Source organism: Lampris incognitus, chromosome 2 (genome assembly GCF_029633865.1).
Source record: "Lampris incognitus isolate fLamInc1 chromosome 2, fLamInc1.hap2, whole genome shotgun sequence".
Lineage (NCBI taxonomy): Eukaryota > Metazoa > Chordata > Actinopteri > Lampriformes > Lampridae > Lampris > Lampris incognitus.
Window position 1 is genome coordinate 29,695,514 of NC_079212.1, and position 27,791 is coordinate 29,723,304.

At 43.2% G+C, this 27,791-nt stretch overlaps 1 protein-coding gene across 1 annotated transcript in view; it reads left to right on the plus strand.

Moving 5' to 3' along the window:
* Nucleotides 1–27,474, plus strand: part of LOC130108005 (TOX high mobility group box family member 2-like) — a 67,703-nt gene extending 40,229 nt beyond the window's left edge. Inside the window, exons 4-8 of the mRNA XM_056274839.1 lie at nt 14,179–14,409; nt 22,244–22,324; nt 23,971–24,375; nt 25,065–25,204; nt 26,678–27,474. Of these exons, the coding sequence (XP_056130814.1) occupies nt 14,179–14,409; nt 22,244–22,324; nt 23,971–24,375; nt 25,065–25,204; nt 26,678–26,720 (900 nt within the window). The 3' untranslated portion in view covers nt 26,721–27,474. The remainder of the gene's footprint in view (nt 1–14,178; nt 14,410–22,243; nt 22,325–23,970; nt 24,376–25,064; nt 25,205–26,677) is intronic.
* Nucleotides 27,475–27,791: the final 317 nt, after the last annotated feature.

Genomic DNA, 27,791 nt, shown 5'->3' on the forward strand with positions numbered 1-27,791 from the left:
GCTGGAATACGTAGACAGAAACTGAATCAATCCTTTAAAAAGGTCACAATAAAGTCTCTCAACAGTAAGTCTATACAAATCTGAAACAAAACAGATGTGAAACATTTAATGGGAAGAGATTTTCAAAGCAATTCTCTCAGTGGCCAAATAGAGTTGAAGAATGAACAGAAGAGAGGAAGGTTCCCACAAGATAAACTTTTGTTTAGATACATTAAAAGCAGTTCTTCATGTGACTCTCTGGGTTAAGATGCCTAGCATGTACTTGAGATATTGTATGCGCAAATCTGACTGATGACGTGTATCACACGCACACGCACTCATTTTTCCTGTCATTCTCCACTACTGTTAAATAAATGTTTAAAAAAAAGGCTGAGGTGCCTCTGTAGCCGAATGGTTACAGTGCATACCAAACGGCCACATGTTCACAACCATCACCGGTTCGATTCCAGCCCGCGACCTTTGTTGCACGTCATACCGCCCCCCCTCCCATTTCCTGTCTGCTTCTTCACTGTCGCTGTCTAATAACAGTAAAAAATTAACAAAAAAAAAGAAGAAGGAATGCTAAAAAAAAGTCATTGTGACTGAAAATTGCAGTTTGAGTTGACTTCACATATCCAGTGCAGGCTGATTGCCTGTGCTTTTTTAAATTGAAACTGCAATCTTTCTCTTCAGTGTAGGCCGTAGACATATCTCATATGACCTATTTGGTCTGTTGCCTTTCACTGGGATAGATATGACATGTTGGTGACGTTCCCAGATAAATCAAAAAAATGTTTGCCATAGAAGAATTTTTTTTCTGCTAAGGCTTTTCATTTTACAAAAAGACAGATGCCCTTCAGTGTTTACTTTCTGCAAAAGGGGCGAGTGATGTGTCTTGTAAGTTGTCAAGGCAAATGACAACAAGATAATTGGAAGGGCACCCCCATTCACTCTAAGTGAAAACAAATGGGTTTCTAAGGAGAATTATGCTTTAAAAAAGTAAAGCTTTGTTTTTTGCAGCATATTATGCATGGATGGGAGTGAAGTAATGAAGAGGAGTATTAAATGCAATGAGCATTAAAAACAAATGAGCATTCATTGCATGCCATGAATATTCATGCCGCTAATTCAAATAACCTTAGGCAACTGTTGGGACTAATGAATATTTAAAACAGCATGGTCATAGAGATTTGAGCTCTACATATCAGCTGACTTTCTGAGATCATCTACAAGGGTAAATAGTTGTAATGGATGAAAACAAATTTCAGTGTTAATCTATCTATCTATCTATCTATCTATCTATCTATCTATCTATCTATCTATCTATCTATCTATCTATCTATCTATCTATCTATCTATCTATCTATCTATATATATATCTATATATATATATATATGGCCATCCTCAAACGTTTTGAGTCTGTCCAGTCAGTAAGTAGTAAATGGAGGTAGAGTGAAGGGGCCACCGCACAGTTTTTAACAGATTGGGACTCACCCCAGAGGGATCCTCAGGGGTGACTAAACATGTTTGTTTTTTACAACGCCAGTTTTGAAAAGGCCCGGCATCCTCACATGCTTTAAGTGGGAGAATCCCACTCAGCCCACTTAAAAGGGGGCCTCGGCTGCTTCCTTTGAGGGATCAGTGCAGCGAGTCGTCCTTCCCACCGCCACCGCGGCGCTAATTAGCCCCGCCACAAAGCCAGCCTGTGGGGATAATGTCCCATTATTAGAGTCATTTGTTTCAATTAACCGCTCTGTGATTCTACAATAGCACGGCACAGCCCAGCCTAAAGAAGCCATTACTCTCGCCGAGGGAACCACTGGGGTTTGGGGGGCGAGGGTCTTTGTCAGAAGGTTAGGGATACCTGCTTTCTGCCTGCGGGAGTGCTGCCGGGCTCAGCCTTATACTGCACAGTCACTTTCCCCCCTCGCTGAAGAGCTGCAGATCCAGCGGAAATGCTTTTTTTTAATCTCCAGTGAAGGAAGGCAGTAACAAGCTGTTAGCTCTGTTTACTGTCCCCGCTGTATTTTTTTTGATTATCCTGCACATCACTGAGAATTGAATGAAAATGAGGGGAATTGTTGACTTGAGCATTGACTTCTGAGAAACTTATAGGTGTTTCTCTATTTCCCTGCCCTATGTAGAGAGCATTGTGGTTGACTGAATTACTGTTCTGTTACTGCATGGATTATGCTGCTCCTCTCATTTTTAGACTGGAAATGGGTTACTTTGTGAGCAAAGAACTATGAGTCGGGATCTCTTTCGCTTCAGGTTTTTTTTTTTTTTTGTCCCTTCTCACTCTCATATCTTCATGCTGTTCCTGCCATGCTGAATTTTATCAATTTGACTCACGTTTGCCAATGTCTTCTCATGAAATGAGTCCATAATCTAAAGCTAAACAAACCGGGTTGCTCTGACGATGCCTTTCCGCATCCCCCCCATCCCCCATCTGTGACTATATCCTGGATGACAATTAGCATATAGTACCTATGGCAACCAGCGAGCAGCCCCTTCATAATAGCTTTTCGTAATGTTTGTGCACTGACACATTGTCTTCTGCTGGTCACAGCTGGAGGGTGATTGAGACACAAACGGGAGAGTGTTGTGCTGGTTGAAGGTTGCATAAGGTATGAGTAGGTAAGAGATTATGACTGTGTGACTAAGCTGCCTGATGTCCAAGGGAAAAAAAGTTTATGAATACGATACCCTCCGGTAAATGTTGGCATCCGTTTTCGAGTGATTCGCAGCAAAGAGTATTGTTGAATTGCTACCACACAGCATGCAAAAAAAGAGGAATTCGGAGAGATAATTTCTTTGCTGATGACTTTCCCCATCTATTGGATACGGTTTTTAGCAACTATTAAGTTCTCTTAATAAAAAGAAGATCTGTTTGTAGACTGCAAATGACACCTGGCACTAATGATAGTAGTGGACAATGCAAACGTATATATTTCAAAACGCCTGAAAATACAGCGTTTCTGAATGTTTTTCTTCCCTTTCAGCACTAGATAATGAAAACTTCGATTGATACCAAGAGGTTGCTGCCCTGTGATGCCTCTGTTGCCAGGCTCTTGCTCATTGGCTCGCTCCCCCCCGCTGTGCGGATGTTTACAAAGAAGCATCACCAGCTCACATTAAAGGGTCCGAGTTGTCCCCTCGGGCTGTTGCTATGGAAATAACCCTGCTACGGCTGCCCATTCATGTTTGATTAATTGTTTTTTCCTTTCAATGCTGTTCCCTCCACAAAGACCTCTTCATAGAGCCATATCACTGAGAAAACAAACAATAGGAAAAGGTGACTATTCAAATCCATTTGCTTTGGACATTTTAGATTTTCCCCTTTTCACTGCTCCGGGGACATACAGAAAAGTCTTGAGTTAAGAAAAGTAATTCTTAAATCATCTTCGCCACCACTTATTTATTGTTGATAAGAGCTTATATGAAGGCACACAAAAGTGAAACAAAAGTCTCATTTGTCTTTTTTTTTGATGTCCTTGACGTACCTGGATGAAATGTAAGCATACCGCCTCTTTTTTCCCTTCGAAATTGCACTGTATAATTTTGAGCTACAGCAACCCACTGGGGCCAATTAGGATGCCAACAGAGCCAGGAAGTGCGTAGCAGATGCTTTTGCCACTATTTATTAAACTCCAATCTGCAGGGGTCCCTCTGACTGCTTGTTAAACTGCCGTTAATCTAAGTAGCTCTCACTTGCCACTGTTTTCGCCACATTATCGAGTACAGGAGCCTAAACTTTGCATTTTAGCCTGGTTAAGGAGGTCCAGTGCAGCAAGGCAAGCCTTGAATTGAGGAGCTCCTCGGCGCTGTCACTCATTTTACTGAGTGTAATTAATCATGCCGTTTTTTTTATCTAATATTTTGGATTGGTTTGAACTGAGGATAACTGCAGAGGGGAGCATTAGTTCAAAAATAAAGTAATGCTGCCAACTCAGCAGTGTAAGTCTATATGTCTGACAATGTCTGTACGTCTCAGCAACATTGACAAAAGAATCCACATCATAAAGACTTTGTATATTTTTTGTGGCACACTACCAGAACTGAAGCATTTCTTCACCAGACCTATAATTTGTACCAGAAGATACAAATTCCATAATGGGCTCTTTCAGGTCTGTACAATTCCCACCGATTATTCTTTCGTGTCTTTTCGATCATGACCATGTGTCTACACTTCTGTTCCATGATTGTTAGGACCGAGCTGTATTTTGTATTTGACCGGCATTGCTCCCTGGATGGGTGCCTGGTTGTGCTCAAGGATCTGTGCAGTGGTTTTGACATTCAGTCCTGCTCATTGCCTACAGATGGGCGGCATGACATGAAGATGTAATGGCTTCCAGATGAGGAACGTATATATTTTAGGACTAAACATCAGCCTTCATCGTATAGGTGATGGAAAGATTCGAGGGTAGAACTAACAAGAGGATGATGGGGGGGAAAAAAGACCATGGGTATGAAGATATCAGTCACTCAAATGGTCACATCAACAGATAATACAAGGAATTTGTGCCATGAAAGATTGCACCTCCAAAAAGTTGAGGCTTTATGGATTTATAAAACAACAACAACATTGAATCAAATCTTTTTTTTCAGGTTGATGACTATGTTTTGTGTGATAGTAAGCTGATATCAGATTTTACTATCTGAAGTGAAGCCTTTACAGATGGAGAGCCAATTTCTTATGCTTTACTTTTATCTGGAATTAAATTTTATGCCCCAATTTATCAAGAACTTCTAATCGTGATAACCAAAACATTTAATGACTGAATCTTATTTGATATTTCAGCTACAGTATCCATAGGTAGCCTTGGTCTAGCGATGCCTGCCTCAATCAAATTTTATTCTGTTAAGTTTACTTTTGTACCCATGTCTGCCATTACTTAAAACCGCAAACTACATAATTGACAGCATTACGTAGTGGTGCACTCATTAAATTCTAGGTGGAGATATACAATACTGGTCTAAATAATGGCTTAATACATGAAAAAGTATAAACTTCCCTTATCCTAATTCTGAAACATAAAAGCATACATTTTGAGTACTTTCCCCTCAAAAGAGAGTTTACTAGGTAACTCTCTTGCCACTAAAGCTACGTGTTTGCCCCCAATGGCCGAGGGTTTAATATTGTCAGAGCTCTCTCTCAATTTCTTTGTGTCTCCTATTCACTCGCTTTCTCTACATTCTCACTATCATAATAACAAAAGAAAACCTAAAGATATGGCCTGCCTGCTCTCTTTGTTTTAACAAGGACACCCAGCATCATAAATGTGAAGCACTACTGTTACTGAGTCTAAGTGAGCAAGAACTCCTTGTATTTGCATTCAATAGACATAGGCAATGTATTCACCTTTGAAGAAAAAAAAAGCTTCCTTTATTTTGTGTAGTTTTCTATGCTCCGCACTTTGAGCGCTCTCAGCTCAACCCTACGCAGGGATTTGGCCTCTCTTTAGAGATTAGTGCCATGAGTAATCGACATCTTTCAAGGGTTGAAACGATTTTAACTTTCGCTGAAGTGCACAGCTCATCAATGTCACCGCTAGTTCCACCAACCAATGAGGATGAAAGAGAGACGCGAGACCCTGAGAGGAAACGAAAAGCTAGGTCTACCATGCCAAATCAGTGACGAGAAAGGAAAATTAAAATTAACGAAAATGTATCAATAAATTAAGGAACCCGTGAAGAGAAGTGGCGGAAGAAAAACATAAATAAGGCGTACTTTTGCGTTCCCTTGCAAAATTATGTCTTTCCCCGCAAAACTTTTTGCATTTCCTAAAAGTACTTTTGCTTTTTCTCACAATAATTTTGCATTCCCTTGCAAAATCTTAAAGCTGCAGGACTTTTACATATAAATGAATGTCCGTAACATTCAAGCACTTGCCAAAGGAGTTCACACAATGCTTATTAAGCCTATCACCGCCAGATAAATCTCTGTATTTCACAGTGTAGGTACCGGAATTTTAAATCCGGTGTCTGGGGCGACATTCTGGCGCTGTATTCCCGCGCTGGTGCACCAGAAGTGATGCGTTTTACGTCAACCAGGAATGATCGCTTTGCAAGAGCCGAACTTCTGTTGGGTGAGGGGAGCCTCCATGCCTCCTCCCATTGGCTTGCCTACAGGGTTTTCTGCCGGAAAACGTCCTGGCTTAGAAACTATGGCGTAAAATCCCGAGTGTCTGTTGTGTTCTATGCATACGCCAGTAGGTGGCCCCAATGTTATGAATGCCCTGTGGCGTATAACATAAACCAGAAGAGAATAAGAAGCGATTGCTCATTACTACTGTGCTCCGTGCTTTACTTACTTACTTATACATACACTGCTTGCACAACACACATCAAAACATAACAGTGTCCAAGAAAAGTTTCGGATGCTCCAGAGAAAAAAGAAACTCGATGTTCAGAGGAAGGATCAAAGGCAAAAAAAGAAAGCGATCGACACCCAGGACAAACAAGGATAACCATTGGTGTAGCTTTTCCTCGCTGGAGAGCGCTGAAAGAGGAGCAATTGCTCTCAGAAGGGGGAGACAAAATCCCGCACTTCAGGTTTAAGCTAATTGTAAACTGTACTATTATTGGACTCAAAGGTAATCTTCAGTCATGCCCTCTCCCCAAATAAGTAAATTAACAAGTAAATTAATAAAATTGGTTTATTTAATAACGCCTTCCACTCCGTCTGCAGAGCTACCCTCAACCCCCACCGGAGGCCACCTCCCCACTCCTGCGTTCACTCCTTGTAGAAGCTGTTGAGGCGAATTGTAAGACTCTTACCTCATCGTCAGTGTGGGGAAGAACTGCGAGGAAATCGGGCAGCGGGTAATGTAGGCTAAAGAAGGCTAAGCCTTCCCTAACTGCTGGCTATTGTGCACCCTACACGGCCATATGTCCGGCACTTGGGCGGACAGTGCGGTTTTTCAGCTCTCTGTCCGGTGTAACGTCTGGAGGGGTGCCTATTTGTCCTCCTTTTGACGATATTGAATAAAAACCGTGTGCCCTCATAAATTCACCCTCGAGGGCTTGAGCGCGATTTGTTACACTGCGTCTTATTGGCTACTGTGAAAGAAGTCTGCGTTTTGATTGGATAATGGTGCGGGCGGGCACTCTGAAAGTGCATATTTACGATCGGAGTTATTTTCAACATCAAAATTATTTTGCAGGTTATTGGCTGATGTACCTGTCAAATCAATTATGTTGTATTTCAGTGGTTTAATGTGTAAACGCTCACTGTGAAAGTCAGTCAAAAAGCCGAAATGAAAAACTGTATTCACACAACCCTGGATGGTGTAAAGAATATACATTCATTATGAAAAGTGCCAAGGACGAATTTCATGCACTTTGCAAGCTTTGCTGTGCCGACGTTGATGTGAGCAGCAAAGGAAAGGGAACTACTGAACAGCATGCTTCAGGTCATTAAAACAAGTATGACAGTTGGTCAAATATTAGCCTCCCCCATCTTCAGCCTCACCCACCACCTATGGAAGGAATTCAAAAATGTTGCATGGAAATTCAAAACGTATTTTGAGGGAATGCAAAAGTAAGCCCTGTATTTTTCCCCTACCGCTTCCCTTAGCAGGAGGAGGGTCTGGCCATTATTAAAGTCCAATAATGAGAGAAACAGACGTTTGGAAGAAACCAAACGCTTTTCTGGTAGGTGGAACCATCTCCTATATATATATATAGGAGATGGTTCCATATGTGTGTGTGTGTGTGTGTGTGTGTGTGTATAGGGTGATATCGTCTGTGTCAGTTTAAAATGTAATACAAACTGAGGGTTGCTTTACATTTGAAATTATTTCCATGGTGTTTCCTGAAGCAGATTTTAACATAACACATAACCAATGTCTGGCAGTATCTAGTGTGAAATGATCAAAATGTACTTCATATCCTGACCATAACTATGCATGTTGTAAATAAGAAATGGGTGGATGATGGAAGAAAAACATGGACTCACATTTTGAAATCGCTGGATGTTGGAATGGCTATGGGAAGGTGTATGCCACAAAAGGTTTGTGTTCACTGACATGTTTGCTGAAATACATTATATTCAAGGGCCCGCTTTTTGCTCTTGGCTGCTGAGTTTTAGCCGGTAGGGAAAATTACTGAAAGTTTATTTAGGGTAACTTGAAATGACATTATTCTCTCTGCTGTTCAAACCATGCCCATTTGTCTATTTATAAAGGCTTAGAGTCTCAAACAGCTGCAGTAAGTAGTGCTCTTCTCTGGTGCACCAGTGAAGAGAGGTCCAGCCTTCTCACAGCTGAAGAGCTTTATCCCAAAGTCCTATGTACCCATTTTGGAAAGAAAAAAATCTAAAGGCTCAGGTCTGCTACCATAATGCTATTATTTTGTATACCAGGGCCTACGGTTATCCATCATCTTTTACAAAGTACCACAGTTGGAGTCGACTTTCTGCTAAGCGTCTCTAATTTCTGTCAAAATGGTGTTTCACTTTTGATGGAAGGTAGACGTGATCGTTTTTTTGGGATGAAATTCCTGATACACGTCACACATCTGTTAGGGTTAGGGGTAAACCTATGATGAGGCAGCATGGCTCAGGTGGTAGAACGGGTTATTTAGTAATCAAAAGATCGCTGGTTCGATCCCCAGCCCCTCCAGAGAGCACGTCGAAGTTTCCTTGAGCAAGACACTGAACCCCTAACTGCTCCTGATGAGCAGGTTGTCACCTTGCATGGCAGATTCCACTATCAGAGTATGAATGTGTGTTGTGTGTGTGTGTGTGTGTGAATGGGTGAATGTGAAGCATTGTAAAGCACTTTTAGTGGTTGGTAGGCTAGAAAAGTGCTATGTAAATGCAGTCCATTTACCATCTAAACCTATGATGGGGTGTGCAGTTTGAGTTTGCAAGTGGAAGTTATAAAGTGTTCTGGCCAACTTGTTCTTACGCTGTTTTTCTAAGATCTACCTATGGGTTGGATTTATGTCAGTAGTAGGGAGAGTTAGTTAGATTTAAGGATAGTTCCCTATTGATTAGATGTCAAACTAAACAAAATATTAAGTTCGGGTTCGGTTTCGGGTTCCCTGAAATCAAGCAAGCACACTGTGGCTCGGGTTAACCAAATTCACCCGAATCTGGATGACAATAATAAAAAAAATTGTCAAGTAATTTAACGACTGTATTGCAAGCTTTCTCCAAACCTCAGACATGCCATAAAAAGATCAGGTTGTCAGAGCTTAGGATTTTAAAGCCAGTATTCGAGCTACATTGGGAAGGAAAAGCTGTGCATATCTTATGTTGGCTCTTTGTAGAAAACCGTCCGACTTGGGTATTATATTTTTACGGTTAAATCTGGCCTGGCATTATTTTTTTTATTTTTATTTTTTCTTCAAGCAGGCCTCTTCCAGAAGATTATTCCCAATCTTGGACTGATGTACTTCTAGATCTGCTGTGGAGAAGTGCTTGTACCTCAGTCTAGCTGGCTGGTTGCTGAGGCTTTTGAGGCCATTGCTCATTCATCCTGTTTTAACTGATCGCCTTTACCCTGTTGCTGCTTCTGCACAGACCATGATAACAAAGTGAATCTTTCAGCGAGCCAAAACTGTGTCAATCAAGATTTTTTTTATTTTATTATTTTCATTTTTTTGGTTTAGTCTATGGACCATTAGGAACAAACTTTCAAGCAGAAATTTGACACATTTAATTTTCTGTAGTTTGTGTGGGTGTGTATGCACATGTATATATATATATATATATATATATATATATATACCTGTTCAGCTATATTTGTTCAGACCGATTTGAGATTTTAACCATAAAAGAGGAAGACACTTTTGCAAAGTGAAGACATTTTGGCAGGTCCTCACTCCTTCAAGGGGCTGGTTTAGGGTTAGGATTTGGGTTTAAGGCTAAAGTTAGAATTACAGTTAGTTTGAGGTTTGGGTATGGGTTAAGGTTGGCATGTAATTTTGATGGTTAAGATTAGGGTTCGGGGTTAGGGAATGGACGTAGTCAATCAGGGACCTCATAAGTATAGAGAAGTGTGTGTGTGTGTGTGTGTGTGTGTGTGTGTGTGTGGTGTGTGTATGTGTTCTGTATGCTTCAGCAGTATGGACATCGCTCCAAAGAATAAGCGGTACCGAGCATGACCTCTGCTTTGTTGTTACAACCATTTGAGATCGATATACAGTGCTGCATTTTCCACTTTGCTGCTCAGAGTACAGTATGTGATGGTGATGAATGTATTATGTGATCTGACACTGGTTGATGATCACTCCCATACTGTGCCATACAGCACCCTTGTTTACGGTATAATTCCCACATCCCTTAGACCGTAGCTCTCTGCCTCCCCGTCTGTCCATCTTTACCTTGCACATTGTTCCTCCTCTGCATTGACCCAACTCTTTCTCCCTGCATCAATTTCTTCACCTCAATCTCTCTCCTACTCCTCCCTAAAGCTCTCTCCTTCTCTGTCTTTCACCACTCCTCTCTCTCTCTCTCTCTCTCTCTCTCTCTCTCTCTCTCTCTCTCTCTCTCTCTCTCTCTCTCTCTCTCTCTCTCTCTCGCTCTCTTCACTCTCTCTCTCTCTCTCTCTCTCTCTCTCTCTCTCTCTCTCTCTCTCTCTCTCTCTCTCTCTCTCTCTCTCTCTCTCTCTCTCTTTCTCTCTCGCTCTGTTTCTCTCTCCCTCTCTCTCGCTGCTGTTTTGATAGTGACGCAGTTATCAGGCTGTCAATTCTAATCTTGTCTTGCCAGTGCAGTGCTGTCCATTCAGAATTACCTCCCCCTCCTTCCTACCCCCCCCACCCCCTTTCTGTCTGCCCCTCGCTGGCAACAGCAATTCTGATGGGATGAGCCGAGGCTGACACCACAGTTCAATCCTTTTCTGGTGGGCTGGTAAGCTGTGTGTGCAGTATATGTTTCAGCTGCATTGGTGTTTTTTGCTTATTTACTTTTTTTTAACTTGAATGTGATCATCAGTGTTGAGGGCATTGATACTGTTTACTGTGATATCATGTTAATTTTGCATATCCGGGGCGTCCAAGTAGCATAGTGATCTATTCCGTTGCCTACCAACATGGGGATCGCTGGTTCGAATCCCCGTGTTGCCTCCGGCTAGGTCGGACGTCCCTACAGACACAATTGGCCGTGTCTGCAGGTGGGAAGCTGGATGTGGATGTGTCCTGGTCGCTGCACTAGCACCTCCTCTGGTCGGTCAATGCACCTGTTTGAGGGCGAGGGGGAACTGGGCTGGGGGGAATAGCATGATCCTGTCACGCGTTACTTCCCCCTGGCGAAACTCCTCACCATCAGGTGAAAAGAAGCGGTTGGCGACTCCGCATGTATCAGAGGAGGCATGTGGTAGTCTGCAACCCTCCCTGGATCAGCAGAGGGGGTGGAGCAATGATCAGAATGACTCAGAAGAGTGTGGTAATTGGCCAAATACAATTGGAGAGAAAAAGGAGGGGGAAATCCGCAATTTTTTTTTTTTTTTTGCATATCTGTATATTGTAAGTCTGCTTAGGACATCCCTTAACTGCTTTTGTTCATCAGTATTCTCAGTCTCGGTTCACATTCGGTGTCTCGGCTCTCATGTTGAGGGTTATTTTGTCTTCCACTTCCTGTCTTGTTCATACCCTACAATGAGTGATGTAACGATAAATCAAAAAAGCCATGATTTATGCTTTTTTTCCGCTTCGACCCAATATGAATACAGTTTTTACTTGAGCTTAATACCACCTAATGCAACATGAATGTTGAATGTACGACATTAAAATTTCGGTCAGTTTAGGGTGGGTAAATGTTATTCTGCAATAAATCAGGTGGGTAAACTTGGTTTTGGTGGGCTTACCCTCCATTTCTTTCTCGTCTAGAAAAAAAAGAGGGGGATCAAGTATGAATATCTGTAGCGCTGCATTTTAAATTTGAAGGGGGGGGATATCTGCCTTTTCTTTCCCCCTGTTGGTTGCGTGTTGTTTATATGTGATGTTTCCTGGAGATTATTTAGGTTTTTTTCTCTACAGTTTGTCATTCCATTAGTTCTCTCTTCAATTTATTCTACCTTCACTTCAAAGGCTCAGGTGGAACAGATGCCATTTCAAACGCCTGTCTTTTGCCTCATTGCATAAAAGTGACGGATGATTATATTTTAATGAAACCATGCATACTCTCACAAACACACACACACACACACACACACACACACACACATACATGCACAAAACGACTATCACCCAAAACTGTGAAATAGACAAGCAATGGTTTCATATTACCCCAAAGGGAACATCCATTCAATTCCTCACACCAAAAAAAGAGGAAAAAATATATATTTTGAAGTTTTTCTTTTTCAGCCAGATGTGTGTGCGGACCTCAAATTTTTGATTAGTTAATTTCGTGCTGCGTGGAAAAAATGTTGTCTGGCTTCAAATAGTTTGCTGAAACAATGCCACTTTGAAAGGCAATCATTTTCTGTTTTGAAATTGCCAGCTGAAGAGAAAGACATGGCTGCCACTTAATCCCCATGATAAGTATGCATTAGATGGGTGTGAACGTCTTTAAATGCCCTCGAGTTGCTGTTTGATACTCTGTGCACAGTAATAACGCTCCTCCACGCTTGGTATCACCCCCTGCTGCGCTGTAACACCAAAGCACAAGATCAGTGAGTTTAAAAGGGAGCATTCAAAAAGCTGTTTTTATTTCTTAAATGTAACATGATGAAACGCGAACTTGGCCTTTGGTGGATGGGCTGAATTTATAAAAAAAAAAAAGGAAAAAAAACACACAACCAGTTTCATCTGTCACTTGGCATCTGTCATTTCATGCAAAGCCCATACGAAAAAATATGTGAGAGACTTTCCATAACCGCCAACTATAAACTGTGCACATGCACATCTTTCATTCGGCACAATGTAACAGTGTATCATTATATATTCAGCGTGTCATTATATCTTCTATCATTGCCGTCTTAAAGATTGAATTTTTTTTCCCCCTCCCCCTTTATGGCAACCAAGAAATCAGGTTAACTGATGTTCCATTGATACTAATGGCAACATCAAGCCGCCACTCCCTCCTCGCCATCCTCCATTAGCTGCACCTCTTTTCTCTCACCCCCCCTTCTTCTCCCTCCCTCCCTCCCTCCTTCCTCGTCCCTTTTCCTCCCTCACTCCTTTTCAAGCCAACAGTTGATGTGTTCTCTCCTTACCAAGGAAAGCAATTTCCATATAAAATCACAACCAGGATCAAGTGACCTGGATTTGACTCCCCGTCAAAGCCTCACGTGGAAAATGGAAATGTATTCATGTGCACTGGGTCCTGCTTGTCATGTATAGGTGACCGGTTTTCCTCCTGAGATTGCAGCATCTTACCGAAGACAAACCAGCAGAGGAAGTCCTTTGTAAAATAACAATCTAAAAATAAATTTAAATTTTCGCAGTCTGATTTACAAAAAAAACAACAACAACAACAACCCGTAACTGGACCTTTTTGTGATCAATGTGCTGCAAAATATAGATTGCATCAAACAGCCCATGACGCCGGCAGTTTAGCAGCATGCACAGTAAGGACAGAATGAGACTGTAAGACAACCATTGCTGTAAGTTTCTAATTAGGTCCCATCACTCTCCCCTTCTGAACTCTGACTGGCCTCTCTGTAATGCAGACCCCCAGAGGCTAACCTGGCTGACTGACGTCCTGCTAGACTTCATACATCCATGTCTGGGAGCTGAACTGCTTTCTCTTTCCAGGGCAAGCTCTGACTGCTCTTCACAGATATCTCCTCCTCCTCCTCCTCCTCCTCCTCTCTCTCTCTTGCTCTCCCTCCCTCTCTCTCTCTCTCGCGCTTTCTCTTTGATCTATTTAGAAATTTTGTCTGCGTCGTACATGATGTGCTCCCTGGTTTAACTTGAGGCTTTTCCTATGTGAATTTGAGAAAGCACTAATTTGACCTCGCAAAAAAAGAAAGAAAAAAAGCCATCACCATCTTATCCCAACATTGTCCAGCGTGCGCAACGCCTTCTATGAGGACTGTTTCGATCGAACCTTTACAATGGCATACCGTGTCATTGCACACCAGACTCTCAAACGCACTAGCGTTTGCATCTCAGCGCATGCTTTGATGTAATTGAAGCCTCTTTCATCTAGCTACCAATTTATGACTGTTTGACTCCTTCTCTCTCTCTCTCTCTCTCTCGTGCTCTTCTCCCTCTCGCTCTCTGTCTCTCTCTCGTGCTCCGTCCAGTTAAGTGGTGAGAAGCGGCCTTCGACGGAGATGATGAAGCCCAAGCCCAAACCACAGAAGAAGAAGAAGAAGAAGGACCCCAACGAGCCCCAGAAACCTGTGTCAGCCTACGCGCTGTTCTTCAGAGACACCCAGGCGGCCATTAAGGGCCAGAATCCCAATGCCACCTTTGGGGACGTCTCCAAAATCGTGGCCTCCATGTGGGACAGCCTAGGGGAGGAGCAGAAACAGGTAAAAACACGCACGCACACACACACACACACACACACACACACACACACACACACACACACACACACACACATGCTCTCTCTCTCTCTCTCTCTCTCTCTCTCTCTCTCTCTCGCGTTCTCTCTCTCCCTCTCACACACATACACACACACAGATGCATGTATATAAAATGCTCACACAAGGGACATGGAATGCTCACAAACTCTGTGAAAATATGAGAAAAAAAAGTTTGTTTGTCTCACCTGCTCAGCTCATGTGTTCTTGATAGTTTCTGTGAAGCCCAATACTTGAATTTCAGCCCCGAAGTATAATTACCACAAATTCTATCTTTATTGACTGTTAGAGTCAGTCAACACTATCAGCAAGATGGACATTGTACAACACTGACAAGAATTTTCAAATCAGAACCAGTACGCAGGATTTGATAAAACAGTCCTTATGCTATACTCAAGAGTATGCATTCACACTGAGGACTGATTCAGTCAACAAGCTTATGCATTAACCCATGTCCTGACTTATTATATTTGCCCATCACTCATTACCTCAGAAGTCATCAGGCTAAGACATTATGAACTAGTGGGCCATTTCTAGGTTAGCATCATTTGCTAAACTGCATAAACTGGTTAGCATAGGATTGGGTGTGCTTATGTGGCCATGCCATCAGCGTTTTGAAGTGGCCACCTTCCTAATTTCACTAACATTTCCCTGAGTTTGGCCCACAGCACTTCAAGGGGGCATAACAATCATAGCTATGCCAGTTACCTAATGCCTGAGTAAAACGAACAGCTAGCATCCAATATGGTAACCAGTATCCAATCCAAGTGGGACTGGGGTTGGACCCTTTAGTTGACTGGTTAGCACAGTCGCCTGTGGTCTGGGCTATCCGGGTTCGATTACTGGCTGCAGCAGATTCCTAGCTGCCCCCTGAATTCTCTACATTGATTTGGTTGGTTTAAAAAAAAAAGAAAAAGTGCGGCAGTGGCCCAGTGGTTTGTGCTATCGCCTCACAGCAAGAAGGTCCAGGGTTCAAACCCAGGGGTTGTTCAACCTTGGGAGTCATCCCAGGTCATCCTCTGTGTGGAGTTTGCATGTTCTCCCCGTGTCTGTGGTGGGTTTTCTCCAGGTGCTCCGGTTTCCTCCCACCATCAAAAAGACATGCATGTTAGGGTTAATACTCCTGTCTGTGCCCCTGACCGAGGCATGGCAAGAAGAACTGGAGTTGGTCCCCAGGTGCTGCACGGCAACTGCCCACTGCCCCTAGCTACACAGCTAGGATGGGTTAAATGCAGAGAAAGAATTCCCCCACGGGGATTAATAAAGTTGTAAATACAAAAAATAAGAAGTACTTTCTACTGGATGCCATATTGGACTACAAACTGGTCAGTTCTTGCTGTCTCTACAAACTGGACTACTCCACTGCTCTCCACCAAAAGCCTGCTCAGCAGGTCAGAAACCAGGTGCTAACAAAACAGATTCTATCAAGAATCCACATAAACTACAATGAGGTTAAGCAAGTCATCACTCATAAGCAGTGACTCAATGCACTGGTTTCAATACTGCTAATAATATACACTCACTGGCCACTTTATTAGGTACACCTTGCTAGTACCGGGTTGGACCCCCTTTTGCCTTCAGAACTGCCTTAATCCTTCGTGGCATAGATTCAACAAGGTACTGGAAACATTCCTCAGAGAGTTTGGTCCATATTGACATGATAGCATCACGCAGTTGCTGCAGATTTGTCGGCTGCACATCCATGATGCGAATCTCCCGGTCCACCACATCCCAAAGGTGCTCTATGGGATTGAGATCTGGTGACTGTGGAGGCCATTTGAGTACAGTGAACTCATTGTCATGTTCAAGAAACCAGTCTGAGATGATTCGAGCTTTATGACATGGCGCGTTATCCTGCTGGAAGTAGCCATCAGACGATGGGAACACTGTGGTCATAAAGGGATGGACATGGTCAGCAACAATACTCAGGTAGGCTGTGGCGTTGACACGATGCTCAATTGGTACTAAGGGGCCCAAAGTGTGCCAAGAAAATATCCCCCACATCATTACACCATTACACCACCAGCCTGAACCGTTGATACAAGGCAGGATGGATCCATGCTTTCATGTTGTTGACGCCAAATTCTGACCCTACCATCCGAATGTCGCAGCAGAAATCGAGACTCATCAGACCAGGCAACGTTTTTCCAATCTTCTATTGTCCAATTTTGGTGAGCCTGTGCGAATTGTAGCCTCAGTTTCCTGTTTTTAGCTGACATGAGTGGCACCCGGTGTGGTCTTCTGCTGCGTAGCCCATCTGCCTCAAGGTTCGACGTGTTGTGCATTCAGAGATGCTCTTCTGCATACCTCGGTTGTAATGAGTGGTTATTTGAGTTACTGTTGCCTTTCTATCAGCTCGAACCAGTCTGGCCATTCTCCTCTGACCTCCGGCATCAACAAGGCATTTTCGCCCACAGAACTGCCACTCACTGGATATTTTCTCTTTTTCGGACCATTCTCTGTAAACCCTAGAGATGGTTGTGCGTGAAAATCCCAGTAGATCAGCAGTTTCTGAAATACTCAGACCAGCCCGTCTGGCACCAACAACCATGCCACGTTCAAAGTCACTTAAATCACCTTTCTTCCCCATTCTGATGCTCGGTTTGAACTGCAGCAGATCGTCTTGACCATGTCTACATGCCTAAATGCATTGAGTTGCTGCCATGTGATTGGCTGATTAGAAATTTGCGTTAACGAGCAGTTGGACAGGTGTGCCTAATAAAGTGGCCGGTGAGTGTATGTCTGTATTAGTCAACCTGCACACATGGATATATCAGGTGTCCTGATTGTTAAAATGTGGAGCGCCAGACAAATGTGTGTGTGTGTAGTCCAAGGCTTAACATTTTTATCATTGTGTTACTTATAGGCACAGGAACAGAGCAGATCTGTCCAAGGCGTCTTGATAGACATAGGCTTATAGGGATCTATGCACCGTTAGATTTGTGCTGATCTTTGCTTATTTCAAACCTTGTCTGTTTTGTTGGGTTATTTCTACAGTGCACAAAGAAGTGATCTTTGTTAATCAAGACTGGCCTGCATGTAGTAGGACACACTGTGCAGACTGTGTGTGTAGATTTACTGATTGAAACTTGTTCTCTTTGGGGTTAGATACACCTGGTGGAGAGTTGCTGCACATTGATAGTGGGTAGACTTTTTTTTTAAATTATTATTATTTTCTCCCTCTTTTTCTCCCCAATTGTACCTGGCCAATCACCCCGCTCTCTGAGCCGTCTGGGTCGCTGCTCCACCCCCCTCTGCTGAGCCGGGGAGGGCTGCAGACTACCATGTCTCCTCCGGTACATGTGGAGTCACCAGCCGCTTCTTTTCACCTGACAGTGAGGAGTTTCACTAGGGGTACATAGCATGTGGGAGGCTCACGCTATTTCCCCCAGTTCCCCCTCCCCCCTGAATAGGCATCCCGACCAACCAGAGGAGGCGCTAGTGCAGCGACCAGGCCGCATACCCACATTTGACTTCCCATTCGCAGACACAACCAATTGTGTCTGTGGGGGCGCCCGACCACACCAGAAGTAACACAGATATTCGAACCAGCGGTCCCCATGTTGGTAGGCAACGGAATAGACCACTATGCTGCCCAGATGCCTGACTTTTTTTTTTATACACTACCGTTCAAAAGTTTGGGATCACCCAAACAATTTTGTGTTTTCCATGAAAAGTCACACTTATTCACCACCATATGTTGTGAAATGAATAGAAAATAGAGTCAAGACATTGACAAGGTTAGAAATAATGATTTGTATTTGAAATAAGATTTTTTTTACATCAAACTTTGCTTTCGTCAAAGAATCCTCCATTTGCAGCAATTACAGCATTGCAGACCTTTGGCATTCTAGCTGTTAATTTGTTGAGGTAATCTGGAGAAATTGCACCCCACGCTTCCAGAAGCAGCTCCCACAAGTTGGATTGGTTGGATGGGCACTTCTTGCGTACCATACGGTCAAGCTGCTCCCACAACAGCTCAATGGGGTTCAGATCTGGTGACTGCGCTGGCCACTCCATTACCGATAGAATACCAGCTGCCTGCTTCTGCTCTAAATAGTTCTTGCACAATTTGGAGGTGTGTTTAGGGTCATTGTCCTGTTGTAGGATGAAATTGGCTCCAATCAAGCGCTGTCCACTGGGTATGGCATGGCGTTGCAAAATGGAGTGATAGCCTTCCTTATTCAGAATCCCTTTTACCCTGTACAAATCTCCCACCTTACCAGCACCAAAGCAACCCCAGACCATCACATTACCTCCACCATGCTTAACAGATGGCGTCAGGCATTCTTCCAGCATCTTTTCATTTGTTCTGCGTCTCACAAACGTTCTTCTTTGTGATCCAAACACCTCAAACTTGGATTCATCCGTCCACAACACTTTTTTCCAGTCTTCCTCTGTCCAATGTCTGTGTTCTTTTGCCCATCTTAATCTTTTTCTTTTATTGGTCAGTCTCAGATATGGCTTTTTCTTTGCCACTCTGCCCTGAAGCCCAGAATCCCGCAGCCGCCTCTTCACTGTAGATGTTGACACTGGTGTTTTGCGGGTACTATTTAATGAAGATGCCAGTTGGGGACCTGTGAGGCGTCTGTTTCTCAAACTAGAGACTCTAATGTACTTATCTTCTTGCTCAGTTGTGCAACGCGGCCTCCCACTTCTTTTTCTACTCTGGTTAGAGCCTGTTTGTGCTGTCCTCTGAAGGGAGTAGTACACACCGGTGTAGGAAATCTTCAATTTCTTAGCAATTTCTCGCATGGAATAGCCTTCATTTCTAAGAACAAGAATAGACTGTCGAGTTTCAGATGAAAGTTCTCTTTTTCTGGCCATTTTTAGCGTTTAATTGACCCCACAAATGTGATGCTCCAGAAACTCAATCTGCTCAAAGGAAGGTCAGTTTTGTAGCTTCTGTAACGAGCTAAACTGTTTTCAGATGTGTGAACATGATTGCACAAGGGTTTTCTAATCATCAATTAGCCTTTTGAGCCAATGAGCAAACATATTGTACCATTAGAACACTGGAGTGATAGTTGCTTGAAATGGGCCTCTATACACCTATGTAGATATTGCACCAAAAACCAGACATTTGCAGCTAGAATAGTCATTTACCACATTAGCAATGTATAGAGTGTATTTCTTTAAAGTTAAGACTAGTTTAAAGTTATCTTCATTGAAAAGTACAGTGCTTTTCCTTCAAAAATATGGACATTTCAATGTGATCCCAAACTTTTGAACGGTAGTGTATATATAAAAGACAAAGGATTTTGGCCGTTTATTGCTGTTCATCAGTGAAAGCTCGGGCAAACATGTTCATCCTCTCTTTGCTCCCCTGTGCTGATTTAAAAAAAAAAGGTAAAGAAACGATTTAAAGAAAATACTTTTTATAAAGAATTTAAAATGAACATAAAGGGATTAAAGGGGTCAAGGAATTTTTCCTTAGCTCCTCAACTGGTGTGCCGACAAAAAAAAAATTGTTTTTATTCAAATTGCGTTACTCGAAACAAAGAAAGGATTCTGGTTGGAAAATTGGAAAACAGAAAACCAAGAAGATAGAGGAAAGCATGCAGGTTAAGACTTCGTACAGTTTATGTCGGTTATATCTCTGCACATGGATTGTGTTACACTCAGGTTTATAGGCGTGTGTGTGTACACACACAAATCCAACCCTAAGTCCTGATGCCACCAGTAGGGGGAGCATGTGCTCCAGCCATCAGCCTCACCTTAATGAGCTGGTTCCTCTCTCTCCACAGATAATCCATTCGTTTATCCTCACTCCCCTGGCTCTCATTAGAATGATTTTCTTTCTAAATTTAATTCTAACCAAGGATACGACAGGGGTGGAGGCTGTTCTGAGCAACGGCGGCCTTACAACAGTCTGAATTTATGGAAGTCAAACAATGTATGGGTAATGTAGGGAAAACACAGGCATAGGTAGTGCAGCATTAATGTGATACATGACGGCACATGTAACCACATGCTAGTACAATATGCAAAGGCTAACTCTGCACACTCTGTCTCCATTGGGGTCTAACTGTCCATCACCAGGTCTGTTTCTTTTTTTTCTTTGATATGTTACCAAATGATGCGCAAATAATGAACTTCCAAGATGGCCACCCTTTGTGTTTGGCTATAGAAAAGAGTCATAATTTTCCTCTAACCCAGCATGCATTTTGCATATTAGCAAACAGATGATTACGCCTGTACCGCAGATGAATCTACTTCTACCAGGTCCACAGCTATTGATTATAGTGTTGATCCCAATTTTATCAAGCTACAGGTGCTGTATTTGTTTATGCCTCTGTCTGTAAATATGGTCTAAAGCCCAGCTGTCCATCTGCAGTTGGGAGTGTATGATGATTCACTAGGCTGTTAGTGGTACATCTGGGCCTAAGTGGTGCTTCTACCTACTAGCCTGCTCCTTTGGGATTACTTGCACATACACACACAAACACAAACACAAACGCATACATGCGTGTGCGTGCGCGCACACACACACACACACACACACACACACTAAACACTTATTCATGTTTTATACCTATTGACTTTCAAACACACACAAACACACACATGCACACATTCATATTTTATATGTACTACTATATATGCACACACTTGCACAAACATACACACATGCACACTTCACACTTTTTCACAATTTATACCTTCTAACATGTAGGCATACACAAATTGCCCCCCCCACACACACACACGCACGCACACACGCACGCACGCACGCAGGCACGCACGCACGCACACACACACACACAAGCACATTTATATGGACTTACAAACGCACACTCTTGACACACTTAAACGCATGCAAACACGCACAATGTCAAACTGTCTCACACATGCTCATGCCAAACACACTTACCCTCTCACTCAATCACACCAAACACATTCGCAGATGCACGGTGTTCACACAAGGCTTTTCAGATTGTGTGTACCCACACAGCTGCAGCTGCTGTTAAAGGCAATGCAGCCACGTACATCAGTCTAACAATACCAGAGGCAGTTTCAAACAAAACTCATACAGAGGCAAAGAGGGCATCCTAATGCGCCAAATGGCACCAAGCATTCAGTGAGTCACTAATGTTCACGTCCTCTGATAGGAGGGCTATGGTGAGCTAAAAGGAGAGGGGAGAGAAATAGAGAGAGTCAGTGTGTGAGGAAGAAAGAATAAAGCAGTAAGATATCCAGTTCATTTCTCTAGGTGGATTGGAATGGAAATGATGTGTTGCTACAATAGAGGGAGACACACCGAGATGAGGGAGTATTAACGTTGTGATGCGGAAATGAGCTGTTCTGTACCATTGGCTCTGATGGAAAGGGAAACATGGATGTGTGTATGTGTGTGTGTGTGTGAGAGAGAGAGAGAGTGTATGTGCAAGAGTACCTGTGTGCATTTCAAGTTCTATGTGTCTAGATACGTGTGTGTGTGTGTGTGTGTGTGTGTGTGTGTGTGTGTGTGTGTGTGTGTGTGTGTGTGTGTATGTTGGAGGGATAGCAAGAGTACTTGTGTACATTTCAAGTTCTGTGTGTCTAGATAGGTGTGTGTGTGTGTGTGTTTGTGTGTGTGTGTGTTTGCCAATAGTGTAGCGTGTTTCTGAGAAATTGCAAAGAGAATGAGATTAAGAGCAGGTGTGTGTGTGTGTGTGTGTGTGTGTGTGTGTGTGTGTGTGTGTGTGTGTGTGTGTGTGTGTGTGTGTGTGTGTGTGTCTGCACACTTTTAAGTGCGTCAACCTCTCCTCTTACCTTTTTTATTTTTTTCCCTTCATAGGGGTACAAGAGGAAAACCGAGGCGGCCAAGAAAGAGTACCTGAAAGCCCTGGCCGCGTACCGAGCCAGTCTGGTTTCCAAGGTAACACTCATGACACAACGGCTCTGGCTAAGACTGATGATGGATTGGATGGAAAATCCCTGCTAATGGGATGGGCGGGGCCTCTTTTGGAGATGGCGGGAGTGGTGATGTAACCAGAGCTAACCATATAAGGAACAATAGCTGGTATCCATTGGCTGTATTTAAAGGGGTGGTCGGGGATTGGACAGGGGTCTGTATGGGGGGATACAGGGGTGGGGGATGGGTTCAGACAGATACTAGCCTTGAAATATATGCCCATAATATCTATGAAGGTTGATGAGAGTACACACTGAGAGAATGGGTGAGGTCCCTTTCTCGTGTACCATCCATGCCATTTGATTCGAGTCTGTTTTGGTCAAGGCCATGAGGAAATACAACACTTTATTTTAGATTTACATTTTCCTAGCCAGACTAACAGACTATGTGGATGCACACCTGTGCCACACATTAGGTTAATGATTTCCCCTTGGTATCACATTACCTCCACCGGGGAGGACATCAAATTCAGCCCGAGCCGTCACGGAGGCCTTTTCGTTGCGGTTCCCGTCCGCGACAGCTCTCTGCTAATCCAAATCTATGACATCCTTTTGGCTTATGAATGATGGCTCCTTGTATTTGCCAACATGGTAGAAAAGGGAGGGGGTGGGAGGACACAAAAGCAAGTGTAGAAGCCGTGGATTGCATTGTTCAGTGCCGCCTTGTATTAACAACACACAACATAGCGTGGGGAAGATTCCTTTTGTCATTCTATTTGTTCTTCTAGCAAACAGGTTCATTTCCCTCCCCTTGCTTGTGTGTACCTACATCTGTGTGTGTGTGTGTGTGAGTGTATGTGTGTGAGTGTGCCCCCCCCTCCCATTCTCATCCAATCTGTCAAGGTGTCTATTGATCATTACCTCGGCCCCGGCTCTATTCATACAAATGGGCTCCATTACCTTCTAATCAACACTGATGGCTGGAGATGAGCAATCTGACAGCTCATCATAAGGGCCTAGAGAGGGAAGGGATGGGGTTGGGGTGGGGGAGCACACCTGCTCAGAGTGATACTACCCATAAATGAGAAAGTTCAAGTTTTAATGAGATTCTCTGGGGTCAGTCAGCAGAGGTTTCAGCGCTTGTGTGTTTTGGCATTTGTCCTTTGAGGGTGATTGGGGGGGGGTGAATGGGGTTGCAATCGAGACTATAATGAGTGGTCTTGATGGGTTTTTGGGATGAAGGTGGAGGGGTCGATTCAAATTAGCATGGAGGGTTTGATCCTGACCCCACTGTGTAGAGTGTGCATGTTCTTTCTTTAAGGAACTCTGGTTTCCTCTCACAGCTTATAGTCACTGGAGTCTCTAAATATCCGAAAGGTATCAATGACATGTGAGTGATCCATGGCATTCTCCCTACATTCTGCCCACCGCCTTCTGGGGTAGGCTTAAACTCCCCCATGACCCTGAACTGGATTAAGATAGCATAGAAAATAAATCAGTGAATTACCTGGAGCGACCTATTTCTGTTGCTTGAAAAACATCCAGAAACAAAAATGATTATGGTTTAATATCATGTAATGATATTAAACCATAATATTAAACCATAAACCATGTATGAATTGGATTTGACTCATTTCTCTTTTCTACCTCTGCTCAATCCTGTGTCTGCAGACTTACAATGACCCTGAACCAAAAAGTGCCCAGCAGACCAGCCAGCCCTCTCACCTGCTGCCCCCTAAGCAGCCCCTGTACAGTGTCCCCCCCCAGTCCTCCTCCCCCTACCTGGGCCCCCCGGGCTCTTTCCCCCTGTCAGACCTGCAGAGCTTTGCCGGGCCGCCCCGCCACACCCTTGCCCGCACCCTCAGCCAATCCCAGATGCTGCCGCCCAGCATGAGTGCCTCTCCCCCCGCTCCCTTCCAGATCAGCCCGCCCCTGCACCCCCACGCCCAGCTCTCCCTGCACCAGAGCTCCCTGCTCAACCAGCCAATCCGCATGCAGCAGGTGCAGTCGCAGCCAATCATCTCGCACCAAATGGGACTCCAGGCGCCACTGCATTCCCCTCCTCTCAGCCAACAGGTTGGTCCATTTTGAGATTCTGTTAAAAAAAAAAAAAGTGTAGTTTTGCAAAATATTTAGACATTTCCAATGTTTTGTCCAGAATTATTTATATATTTGTTTTGTTGCATGCTCAATAATCAAGGTAAGGAAATCCCAGAAAGCAGATAAACAGATTAAACTGTTTGGGATTTATTATTTAGGGTTCCCACGGTTCCCATGAAACCCAAGGAAAATATAGATTTGATTTCCAGTCATGCAAAATGCCTGGAAAATGAGAGAATTGATCAAATGTCCTTGAAATATTATTGTCATAGACAATTGTAAAGTTAGATTATAAGATCATATTTTTACTCGGTGAAATTTAGTATTATAGCTGTTATTATTATAGTTACTGCCAGCCAAGGTTATTTTTAGCCTTGTTTTCAGACATTGAGATTGCACGTCAGTGTTTTATGTCTGGGCAGTATGTTCAGTGACCAGCTAACAGTCACACATTGCATTTAGAAATGGTTGAGATTTCCGTTGTCATTAACATGGAATAATAATATGACCTTCCATGAGTGACAGCTATCGTGTATGTCCAAGCAAAAATTACAGAACATATCCTTGAAAACATGACCTAAAAAGAGTGGGAGACTTGTTATTTACCTGTATTTAGAGGTTTAAAAAGGTTTTAAAGGGACTCTCTTCCTCTTCTCCTCCCCCAGGGCTTCTCCCATATTCAGGCTGACTACCAGAACAGTGTGGGGGGCTCTCAGTCTCCGGGGGCCCCTAACCCAGTGCACGGACAAAACCCTGACTGGGAAAGTGAATACTGCAACAGGGACTGTGGCCCGAACCACTGCAGGTGAGCCTATCACATCAGTCAACGTATATCACACCGTGTCAGTCCTTAATGCTGGCTGACAGGGTTATTCAGTGGTGCTATGTGTAATATTTTAGCTGTCCTGAAGCATAATATGACTGGTAAATATCATCAGAGGTCCTCAAAAGACTCACGCTTGCAGTCTTCAAGTCTTTTTCAGGACGTTTCCTGTATTTCTTCACATCTCTCTTCAACCTATTATTTCCTGCACCCCTGTACTGTCCTGTTATTTCAAAGGCTACAATTGTGTGAAGAATGCAGCCAAAAAAAGAAACTAAATTAAATTCCCCTTCCCTGTGCTAAGTTAGAATAGTACATTTAATCAGGGGACACAAAAACTAGCCATCTTACACCATCACTCGTTTTCTAAATGAGCATGCCCTGAAACACTTCAATCACACACTTGAGGACTCAGACAATATTAATCGGAAACTGATTTCCTTGCTAAAGCACCAGCGAACATCCCCTTGAAATTGAAATGGCTAATGTGGGAGTAGAACAACACGTTTCCCACGCTCGGAAAAAGTGTGACATCCAATTAAGTGTTCCTTTTGTTTCACCCGGTACACATTGCCTTATTGAATCATGCTATTCAAGCAGGCACAGGTGGAATGTTACTTCCTCTCGCACCTGGAAGTGGATGCTGCCGTCTTCAGAGGCAACAAAGCTGCAAGTCAGCTTGCATCTTGTTTTTAGAGCTGATTTACTTAAATCTCAAATAGGATCATGCCTGGGTCAAATAATATCTAGACAGTCTTTTGAATGCTTTGAGTTTTTTTCTTGTGCTCGGTGCCTCAGTGTCAGAACTTTGTCATTTTGAACTTTGCAGAGTCGGTCGATATGCATGAGTAAAAATGAATCAAAATGAGACGTGCACACTGTGTTTGACCTCATTTCAGATAGCGGATAGTCTGCTATTGGACAACCGCCTTTTAGCAAATTTTGACATGTTCTCACCTCTCACGGGATTTTTACTGTATCTTCCCTTTTCCTCTCTGTCCATTAGCCTCCCACTTTTATGAGGATATTGAGCGCTAAAATGATGCCAATATATTGGATATGAAGACCCTAAAATAAATGTCTTCCTGTTCTGCACTGGATATTTATGAATGTGTTTTTTCCCATTGCCACTCAGTTACTCCATTTTCCCGTGACATTCCACCCCAAAATCAGTTTTACTGGTGCTGTGTGGTTAAATGCAGTATGCGTAAGAAATGAAACATTACACACAGATCTCTTTGTAAACTATGTTATTTCTTCTTCTTCTTCTTCTTCTTCTTCTTGTTCATCTTCGTCTTCTTCTTTGTTTGGCTGCTCCCGTTAGGGGTCACCACAGCAGATCATCCGTTTCCATCTCTTCCTGTCCTAGTAAACTATGTTATTTATTCAACACAGTGTATCCCTGGTTTCCAGGCATGCATTAAATACAGCCTCTGTGGTTTTGCTTCTCCCCAGCAGTGGCATGGGAGCTCGGGACAAGCCTCTCTACCTCACCTGAAGTCGAAGGGCCTCCAAATGTCAAACTCCAGGGAGCTTTTCAACATAACGACAATTTCAACATAACATCATTGATGTACCTTTTTTCCTTTTTCTTTTTTTTTTTTTTTTTTTGTTGCTTTTTTTGTCCTGAAGGATTTCTAAAATCCCAAAGACGTCTACAGTTACTTCACCTATTTGCCAAGCACTTAGACCGGACAAAAGCCTGAGGCACTTCTCCTGCCCCTCACCCCCACCCCCACCCCCACCTAATCCTTGAACCTTCCATTATTGTGAGGGCATTTAGCTCTAAGCTCATGCCAACATACTGGATATGAAGACCAAAAAAAAAAAAAGTCTTCACGTTTTGTTTTTGGATTTTATTAAGATGTTTTCTCCCACCTCCTCCTCCACTGTCGTCGCTTCATTACTCCATTTTGCCATGGACTGTCCTGATTGGGGGAGAGGAAGTGCTCTAAGCATGTGTACTTGTGTAGGGGTCGTGGTCTGGAAAGCTAACACAGGACCCTAGAATATAGTCACCTCATCCCGGGTGAATAAACTTCAGCAAAGACTGAATCCTAACCGCCCCCCCACCCCCTCAATTGAAAGCAAAGTAAAACTTCAACATCGATGGTCAAAACTCATTCAACCAATATAAACCATCCCCGGCCCTCAACAAGGAATTCCCTCAGATTTGTTTTGTTTTCAGATGGGGTTTTTTTTCACAGAGTGATTGTAAATATCACCAAAATGGATCCCCCCATTGTGTGTAATTTAGCTGCAATCCCTTGCTTTCTTTTATCTTTTTTTACTTTTTTTTTTTTCTTATGTGAAATTTGTGCAGGCGGATTCAGTGAAGAAATACACACACTAAAACTTGTGTTGAAACTGTGTTCACTGGTCTTGCCTCTCTCCAAAACACGTGAGACAAAACTATTAATGACTGTAAACTGCTCCACGGAGGAGCTCTGATAGAGGGCCACGCTCTCTACACATGGCCTCAGGACGTGACTGGACTGTAGAGGTAAAAGGTTGAAGCCTCTCCTTTAGCTCCTCCCCCTCCCCCCCTGGTCTTAGGGCCACTCCCATC